The sequence below is a fragment of the Enoplosus armatus genome, chromosome 21 (genome assembly GCF_043641665.1).
Source record: "Enoplosus armatus isolate fEnoArm2 chromosome 21, fEnoArm2.hap1, whole genome shotgun sequence".
In the NCBI taxonomy this organism is placed as follows: domain Eukaryota; kingdom Metazoa; phylum Chordata; class Actinopteri; order Centrarchiformes; family Enoplosidae; genus Enoplosus; species Enoplosus armatus.
Window position 1 is genome coordinate 11,685,017 of NC_092200.1, and position 10,101 is coordinate 11,695,117.

General features: G+C 42.9%; 1 protein-coding gene across 1 annotated transcript; it reads left to right on the top strand.

Moving 5' to 3' along the window:
* The first annotated feature begins 4,524 nt into the window (after positions 1-4,524).
* ppp1r16a (protein phosphatase 1, regulatory subunit 16A) lies at positions 4,525-9,120 on the top strand. Its single transcript, XM_070928365.1, has 10 exons — positions 4,525-4,771; positions 5,391-5,461; positions 6,425-6,570; positions 6,991-7,094; positions 7,286-7,410; positions 7,589-7,714; positions 7,803-7,878; positions 7,968-8,097; positions 8,221-8,383; positions 8,502-9,120. The coding sequence occupies exons 1-10, from the start codon at positions 4,525-4,527 to the stop codon at positions 9,042-9,044; spliced, it is 1,731 nt and encodes a 576-aa protein (XP_070784466.1). The 3' UTR covers positions 9,045-9,120.
* Positions 9,121-10,101: the final 981 nt, after the last annotated feature.

A 10,101-nucleotide genomic window follows, 5' to 3' on the forward strand; every position in this document is an offset into this window, starting at 1 on the left:
TTTGAAATATCCTGACCAGAGAGCAAGTACACTTGTCTTCTATGACATGCACAAATTCTTATGTACTCTATGTACTTTACTGATATTGTGCAATGTTTGATTTACAAGGATGTTGTGTCTTCCTCTTATTATTTAACCCCTTTCTATTCACTTAAGTCCAGTTATTGGTCTATGGGGAGAGAAACCATTACCATACAGACTGTTGAAAGCATTTGGATTGGGACTTGGATACATTTAATTTTATACACAATATTGTGTGTAATATTGTGTAATAAACGGGTTGCAGCCCGTCACATCTGAAGTGTGAGGTTCATATAGAGATCATAGTAGAGTCCTGTTTCAGGCATGTCAAGGAAGAAAATAACATTACTCTCTACTACAGTGTGAGAAAGCAGAGCTGGTTTGCTTCTAGTGATGTTTTTTTTTTTTTTTTTATGGTTCTGTGCAGGTCAAAATCCTCCAGGAGAGACAATATTGCTAAGCCTGGGTTGACCTGACTGCTAGACACCAAATAAGTGTGTTTATCTGGACGTGTGTTCTTGGTGGGACATGATGTGCCTTTCATCTTTGTGTACCAGGACTAGCCAGACTCAAGAGTAAGCATCATACTGTCTGAGCCTCTGCCTTAGCTCCATTCCCCCGATACCCTGCACTGATTGGCTTTGGCCGAGATTTGAGTTGTCTGGCTCGCTCGGCCAAGACAGCTAATCAGGAAACATTGTCCTGTGCCCTGATGTGTGTGTTTATGCATGTAAATGTATTATGAGTGGGAGAAAGAGAGTATCTCTGTAAATATGATTTTGCAAGTGTGCATGTCTCATAACAGCCTTTCCTTTTTTGAATCTCACGCTATGTAACAAGTAAACATAATTTTTATTGCTACATCCCTAACCAATGACCCATTAAATGCAAAGCTGATCGCTTGTCTAATGTACCAGCATTTGAACAGGTATGATCTAGCTTAGCCTGCTGATGCGGCCTCCATGAGGTCTATTGTTGTCCATTAAGAAACACTTGAAGTCTATATAGCATTTAACCTGTTATCAGGCATAAGTTCTTGATGAGATTATTGTCAGACAAGTGAATGAATCTAGGCTAAGAGTAAGTTTGAGAGATGATATTTGGACCAATTGACAGATAGAAAAGGTCTGTGTTGGTTGTTGCTGTCCTTTAGAATATCCTGATGCTTTCAACATGGGCTTGAAGTGAGTTTACATGTAAACAAAAGTTTTGCTGTTTTAAAGGAATACTAAAAGCCTCTTATCCAACATTACACAGAAGTAGTAACATTGCCATTAAGCTTCTTCGACCTTATATCTTAGATTTAAAAGTTGGAATTCGGTATGTCTGTGCAACACATTGTGACCCTGCACTTACAGTGTAAGAGGCTGAGCAGGTCAGCACAGATCCTGCAGTCAGGTGAGCCAGTATCTGAGTAAGGGTGGAGACACAGTAAACCAGTTTCATTGTCACAATCACATGATCAGTAATTGGTGCTAAAAGAAAAATAGATGGAGACAATTGAACACGCATAAGTTGTCTGCTCTGTGTGTGGCCCACACTGTTGCTTTATACATTAATGTTATTTTAGATTTGGAGCACAGAAGTCTCATTCACTTCTAACAGAACGTTACAGATTTCCATTGAAGGCAGCCTTCATTGTCACAATGTTAGGTAATCTAAAAAATTCCTGCCCCTGAGATGTGCTCTGTCACCAAATTGAAGCTGAAAGAACACCGCTTGTTTGGAAGCATCTTGTTTGCAAAAATCAACAAAGGCGAAGAGCAACAGATGAATTAAGTAGCTGTATTGTAACATGTACATGATCTAATCTTTGTTTTTGTTGTTTATGCCTTGGCCTGTGTGGAAGCCATTTCTCACCACTGCTTTTGACATGAACTCTCATCAAACAAATTTTTGTTTTACTTATAAAGTCTGATGTGAGTAATTGGTTTCATTTGTGAGTCACACAATACTAACATTTAAGATTGGGATCTTTATTCCACTGATCTTTCAGATTGTCTGGCATTATCCCACTAATACAGCAGTTAAGTTCCTGCAGGGATTTTCCCTTTTTCTCCAATCCTTTCTCCCTTCAAAGCCACTTAGAATACCACATAGCTGTGGTTGAACATACTGACCAAAAACAGGTTAGGCTACTAACTCTGTATGGCCTGGATCTAATTGTTCCTCGAGGGTTTGGCATATAACACGTTTGTTTCCTGTTGACCTTTTAACATGAACATGGACTTTGGACACTGTGGCTTTTTCCTGTAGGAGGAAGACTTGTTAAAGAAAGTCGCCTCATGGATTGTTGGCATTATAAATGAAACTAACATTCATCATTCACGCTACTATTACCTCAATCTAAGGAAATCCTTACATTGTAGCTTGTGACAAAGGGTGAAAGGTTAGGTGTCCTATAAATAGAAGGAAGGAGCAAATGACAAATGTCTGAGTAACTATTGATTGGTAAGAGGCCAGATGGAAACTATGACTGGTCTCCATATATATATATATGTATATATATATATATATATTTATATTAATGTACAGAGGGCACGTTTTATAGTACTACTTTTCATCACAAGTCACCATTTATACCATTTTAAGTCAGGATTCATACATTGCAACTAATAACTTTATTCATGTTTAATGCTGTATACATCAGTTACAAGCCATAAATAACAAGATGTTTTGGGGTCGCTGGATTGTGAAAAGTCCCTTTACCTGGTGTTTACCCTCCTAAAGCAGCACACTTATCTGTTTAGATCATAATTGACCACTCTGGAAAAGAGTATCTGTACTAAAATCAATTTATTAACAACTTATTAACATTTATTACTGTAGACTAATGGGTTATTAGAAAGTGTGAAACATTTAATACTAGAACTGCATTATTACCAAACAGAAAGGATAAACACCAGCCAGAGGGAATTTTCACAACCAGGCAACTCCAAAGTTTCTATTATTAATGGTTTATAACTGATCTGATGACCATGGTAGTCATTAGTTAAACTGTTTTATAAACTGAGCTTTATTAAAAAGTGGTACCTAGGAACTGTACTGACTTGCTGTCTTGTTTACATCACCACCAGTCTAATCAGCTGATTTATGGAGCGCCATGGTCTCCCCACCTCCCACCCTATCAGGTAGTTGGCGGCATGCTGCAGTGGCTCTGTGGCCCAGGACTACTGTCTTGTCAGTCACTCTCTCTATCTCACTGAGTGCCTCTAGTTGACCTTCCTCTCAGCGCTCACAGGCCCAGGCCTAAATAATAAATGAGTAGCCCTGAAGAGAGCAGAGTGTGTGTGAACCACGTAACTCACCTGGGAAGTCAACGAAAGGTAATGCGAGCGATCTTGCTGACCGAGGTTGCCAGGGTTGGTACTCGCACTGAAACATGTCACACACCAGCTATTTAACCGCTTTTCCACAACATCCCTCTCTGTCTTGCTTTATGTGTATAGAGATGGCAGAGAAGTGTGTGTCGGCTGCAGGGTGTGTCAATCATTAATGAAAAGTGTCCCACTGTCTCAGGTTTCCTTCGGGAGAGGAGTGGGAGAGGAGGGAGTAGGGTGAAGGTGCTCAGAGGTTAAAGATAACAGGATTAAGAGCGCAGCATGCGTACATTATACTGAAACACAGCACTCATGTGTATTCTTCTCTCTCCTTTCCCACAGTTGCAGACAGAAGATGTCGTTGAAACCTTCGTACCCAGCTTTGTTCTGCTGAAGACCTGCCAAAAAGTGCACCAACAACAGCGACAAGTTGAAATAGTCTCGTCTCACCACCACGGGATATTTGAATCCTGTCACTGTCTGCATTAACTAAAGTAGGCCTTGTGAGAATCCTGCAACACTGGATTTGTCGTTTACTGCCACCATATTTTCACTGTGGATTCTCAAAGGCTTGCCCCTTTGTTGGATCCAAGTCTTGGACACAGTCACCATCTCCACTTTGGATTAGAAGCTGAGGTGGAGCATCTAACCTGGGGAGTAGTTTGACTCTTCCTTTCCAGCACTCTCTCCCCTCTGTCTGTCTCTCTTTGCCCCAGTGGATCATTGGCCAAGTTACCCACAGCTGACATGGATGGAAGGACTGACATCTGGTTACAATCCACAGCTTGGATGATATTGTGGACATCTTTCTCTTGCCTTTTTTCCATGGCACGATAAGAGTTATCATCTGAAAGATGGGAAAGAGACATTGCAACTATTCTACGTGTTGCTTACTTCTGAAGTCATGGAGATATCCGCCACCTGATTGTACAACATAAGTTGTTTTCATTTTTTTATGAAAAGATATTTGTACAGATAAACTGCAGCATCTTTTTGTACTCTCTCTCAGGCCCCAACATAGGCCTGTTTGACCTTACAGAAGGGCCTCTTTAAGAGGCACAAAGGAGGCATATGAGAAATTTGGAAACCTGAAACTTTAATATTTAATATCCTCATGGACTAAGAGAAACAAATAGGGATAGAGAAGCAAAGCCGGCGTGACTGTTCATAGTGTTGTGGTGGCATGGCAGCAGATCACGGCGAGCTGCTGGCTGAAATGGCCACAATCGGGCGTCTGAGTGCCACCGAACGCCTGAAGCACGCCCAGAAGCGCCGCGCTCAGCAGCTGAAGACTTGGGCGCAGATGGAGAAGGATGCAGCACGAGGGTCAAGAGCCAAAGCGGATAAGAAGAAGACACGCACCACCAAAATTACATTCCCCCACGCCGTCACCCTGCTAGATGCAGCTGCACGCAATGACTTGGAGGAGGGTTGGTAGAAATACACACACTCGCAGAGAAAAGTCATGTTAGCGAACCAAATTGTATGTACTGAAGAGCTTTAACACTACTCTTTATTAAATTAGAAGTAAATCAGTGAAGCACAAGTATTTAAGGGAACTCAAGACAGGATGACAAGTGATTTCAGACTATTCTATACAAGACTAATCCAGGGCCTCCCCGCCCTGACCAACATGTGAAAGCAGTCCCACTCTAAAAGTCAGGGGATACTATGACCTCTGCATTTGGCTTCTTTGTGTTGTATTGACATGGTGCTCTGTAAAACACACGATTCAAAGGAAGTGAATCATACATAATTTACTCAGGATACGTCACAGTTTATTGTAATAGTGGAGGCACTTTGTTTTCAATGGCGTTATTAACCGCCGTAGGATCAAGGCTAATTATAGTGGCAAATATTTTAAGTTCATTGTTAACCTACACACAGACACGCACACGCCGAGTGGGTATCATTTCTTCTATCTATTTAGGGCAGACAGATATGTGCCAAGTGTGTTATACTGTTTATGTGGAAAGGACTCTGCCCAGGTGGTCAGTCATAATGCTGTTCGTGTGTGTTTGTGTGTGTATATGGTTGTGCTTCTTCTAGTGAGGGAGCTGCTTAACAGTGGCGTCAGCCCGGATCTGGTCAACGAGGATGGACTGACAGCCCTACATCAGGTACACACACACACACACCTTATTGTGGAAGTCGCCAGTGCTCTCCAAAACTCTCTAACATGAGGGAATAATCTCGTAATGGGTTCGGATTCAGAAGCAAATGTGGTTGTCATAACCAAAAGGCCCCATACACTACTTCCAGCATTTAGGCAATTTAAGTGTCTGCCAGTTAAACATACACACTCTCACGCATTCAGCAGCTTACACAAGCGCAGCCCTGCAATAGCTGGGATGAGGTTACTTGCACAGTTTTACACTAACACTGCCCTTAACAAGGCAGGTCACCTTTTGTGCAGTGTGTGTGTGTGTTTATGTTGTGTGCGGTCCCAGCTCTCAGCTCACTAAGCACTGTTTGCCTTTATTTTGTCTGAACCAAGTTATCTTAAGTCAGTTTACATGAACACGCTGATTCATTCCCACCATTTTAGCTTTAGGGCCAGTGTTTTGGAGAGTGAGGGCAAACTGCTTAGGGTTACATTCCTTTCCTGAACAGTCAGATTTAGAAGAAACCAAGATGTGTTTTTGTTTGTTGGGACTTTGAAACACACAAATCTAAAGCTACAGACAAACCTTTACAATTCACTTGGGCACTTTCTCGCCCTTCCTGTTTTGCTCTATGTCGTTTATTTCTCTTTATAACTTAACACACACACATGCTACTATAAATTCATGAGAGGGTTATTTGTGAGCACAGAGAACTCTTTATAAAAGCAGTTGACTCTGCTATTCCCCGTGGAAAACTTAGTGTTTACGCAGCACCAGGCTGGGCCACGCATGCAAATGTTTTCTATTACACAAGACAGTATATTAGGTGCCATAAATATTCATGCATAGATTTATACATTTCTCTTTGTGCTTGTTTGTCTGCAGTATATGTTTTCTATCATTGTCTGTGCCTGTATGTTAGTTCTTCCCTTTGCATTCATATGTGTATATACATTTTCATCTGCCCTGTCTTCTCAGTGCTGCATTGATGACTTTGTGGAGATAGTGCAGTGCCTGCTGGATGCTGGTGCCTGTGTGAATGCCTGTGACAGCGAGCTGTGGACACCGCTGCACGCTGCTGCCACCTGTGGACACACTGGACTGGTGCAGCTCCTGATTCAGGCGTGAGTTCTCACATGAATTTCATAATTTTACTGTGTCAGCCCCACATTTATGCATCCTTCCTACCGTAGAAAGTCTCTCCCGCTGTCAAAACAGTAAAAAATCTAAATGTAGAAATTGATCAGCTGATATATTGTGGACTTTTGTCCCAACGGCATTTGGATGAATGTTGCTTTATCCTTCCATTCATGCAGAATTTATATTATTTTCGAGACCAAAGTATAAATAGACTGAGAGCCTTCTTGGAGAGAGTTCCTGGTTTAGATAAACAATGCAAATATGGCTGCAGCTTGATTCTCAAAACACTTTGCAAGTGTATGAATATTCTTGAGCGGCCGAGTACATCAGGGTGTGTCACTGTCTAGTACTCTAATCCAGTTGTCTTTGCATATGGGTGTGTGTGTGTGTATGCATGCTTCTAGTGGGGCTGACCTGCTGGCTGTCAATGCAGATGGCAACATGCCCTACGACCTCTGTGAGGATGAGGCCACCCTTGAGCTGCTGGAGATGGTTATGGCTGAACAGGGTCAGTGAGCCGAGTCAAATCAATTATTGAATTGTCAGAAATTGTTGTCTGTTACATTTGAAATAAGGTGGCACTCCCTAATAACCAAACCAAAACTAAAACAAGTATTCTCCCACTGTTTGTGTGTGTGCTAACTGCTATCATTGGCTCTGTCCCTGTGCATGTGTTCATATGTGTGTGTCTGTGTGTAGGGATAACTCAGGACCGTATAGATGAATGTCGAGGGGCTAAAGAGGCGGCCATGCTGGCTGACATTCAGACTCTGGTTCAGAATGGAGCAGACTTAAACACTCAGGACGATAATGGAGCAACACTGGTGAGACAGAGGGACACATACTGTATAAAAAAAGAAAACCAAAGATAAAAGTTATAAGCCAGGGATTTTAACCATATTTGTGATCCCAGGATGCACAGTTCTAGAAAATTCTGTCAAAGGAAAGTTAAAACCTCCCTCGGTCAACACTTGAATGATCAATGTTGAACGTCTCTTCCAGCTCCATATAGCGTCTGCAAACGGCTACATGTCTGTGGCGGAGCTGTTGCTAGAGCACAGGGCTCAGGTGGAGGTGAAGGACTCTGATGGCTGGACGCCACTACACGCCGCCTCCTGCTGGGGACAAGTAAGTGCTGCACACAAACCAAAGCACAAGAACCTTCCACTTTTCTTAAATGACCCATTTAATAGGGTTGTTTGTATTTGTTCCATAGATTCAAATGGTGGAGCTGTTGGTGGCCCATGGAGCCAGTTTAAACACCAAGTCTGTCCTAGAGGAAACGCCTCTGGGTAAGACGTCTCTCAATTATAGCTCTGTTGTCAGCATCACTCCTTTCAGACATTCCAGTGTCTAACTTTTGCTGATGCTGCCTTTTCAGATGTGTGCATGGATGAAGAGGTCAGAGCCAAGCTGACGGACCTGAAGCACAAACACGATGCCATCATGAAGAGCCAGGACCGGCAGAAGGGTACACTGCAAAGACGAGCCTCTAGTACCGGCAGCAGAGGGTGAGCGGGGACATGAGGCCAGGATAAAGAGAGCCCAGTGGAACCAGAGGGTGAAAACCAGCACATAAAATAGCAGCTTGCAGCTTAGTGCTTTACTGTTTTTTCTCTTGTTTGTCTGTACAGTAAGGTGGTGCGTCGCGTCAGTGTGAACGAGCGCTCCAGTCTGTACCGGCGGGAGCACCACAAAGAGGCCATGGTGTGGCAGGAGCGTGGCCGACAGCCAGAGCCACAAGATGACGATGAGGACAGACAAACGGACAATGAGCTGCACCAGCACGCCACCATGGTGAGTCAGCTCAGTGTTGTGGAGTCAGTGTCTCGTTATTACTGTTTTTCTCACATTTTCAGAGACTTGAGGCTGATAAACCGAACATGTGTTCTTTGATGCTCCTCTTTTGTTTCAGGTTGCTGGCGGTGGAGCTACATCACGTTTAGAGGAACTGGAGTCTGCAGACAGGAAAATTGTGTCCAGCCTAGGTAATGGAGGGACCTCTGTTTCTCTGGCTTCTTCTGTACCTGGAGAGCTGTGGAGTGGTGGAGGTCGCATGGATCGCAGCGCCTCCTACCAGCTCAGCCCTGCATCTGGAGCCGGGTTAGGGTCTGGGTCTGCAGAGGGCGGTGATGGGGCAGACAGTATGACTCGGGAGAAATCGCACCACACCCTGGCTGACCTGAAACGCCAGCGGGCAGCTGCCAAGCTCAATAAGTACCCAGCACCTCCACCACCCCTGCGCCCTTCCTTAGAGGAGGAGCCTTCTGTATCAGCGGCTGAGGCGACAGCCACTCAGGCCCAGCCAGAGCTCCAAATGACACCCAACCCTGAGGAGGTGGCCTCCCCAAGCCAGGTGTACTTCACCCCAGCCAGTGGAGATCCTCCGCTGCTGAAACTCAGAGCCCCTGAGGAGGACCAGTCTAACAATAAGGAGCCTTGCTGTGGACTCATGTAGACAACCTGACGGACACAAAGACACACACACACACACACACACACACACACACACACACACACACACACACACAGACACATACTGCCTACAGAGTAGAGAAGCTGGGCATGTTACACTCCAAAGTGGCAAAAAACCTTTCAAAACAGACGTGCTTGAAATGAGTCATTGAAGACTGTAAGTTAAGGCCACATGCCAATGAGGGTTTGATCTACGCTGCATTTCGGTGAACTGAAGTGCAATCGTTATGCTTATTTAACCCTAAACCTTTTTTGATCAACATGATACACACTTTACACTGAAGGTCCTAGCATTCCCTGTTGCTCCCTCTTATTTAGTGACTCAGAGGAGAACTACAGATTCCAGTGTTGCAATCACAAGCACAGGTTAACTTTGCTCAATCTTTGTTCATTACTTTACTCATCTCTTACTTCACTACTCAACTACTGGTAGATTAACATATCATTGAAAAGCCTTAGAATCATGTAAAAGTTGAAGTATCCATGCAAAGCTGAATGAAATTGAATTGAGAGCTCCAGATGATTTGTTTGAAATGAAGAATGAGGTTAAAGTTCTGTTTTCTTTACTGAGTGCTATGAAGGGTACGTGATCCACATTTGCATAGATCTACATTATAAGCAAAATGTTTTTTTTGTGTTTGGGAGATTGCTTGGTCATGATAGTTTCAATACACAGTATAGCTATTCTGAATTTATTTACACAAAGGTGTAAACAAGGACTGTTTCCTTGCTTGATTATTTTTTCTTGGAGTTTTTTTTGTTTTGTTACTTTTCCAGTGCACAAAAAGCCTACATTTCATTATTTGTAATGCTGCAATTTGTAAATGAAGTGTTTGTCTCTAAAAGAATGGGAGCTAATCTATATTTAAATCAGTGGATAATTCACTCAGCCCATCCTTATCACTTCTAGATTTCTATTTTTCTGTCAGTATTTCTATTTTTCTACCCTCTGAATGGAATCAAATTATTTATTCTATCCGATACTGAATATGGCTTATGGTGTACACTTCTTGTACCATTTTTTAAAGATAAAAGTATGA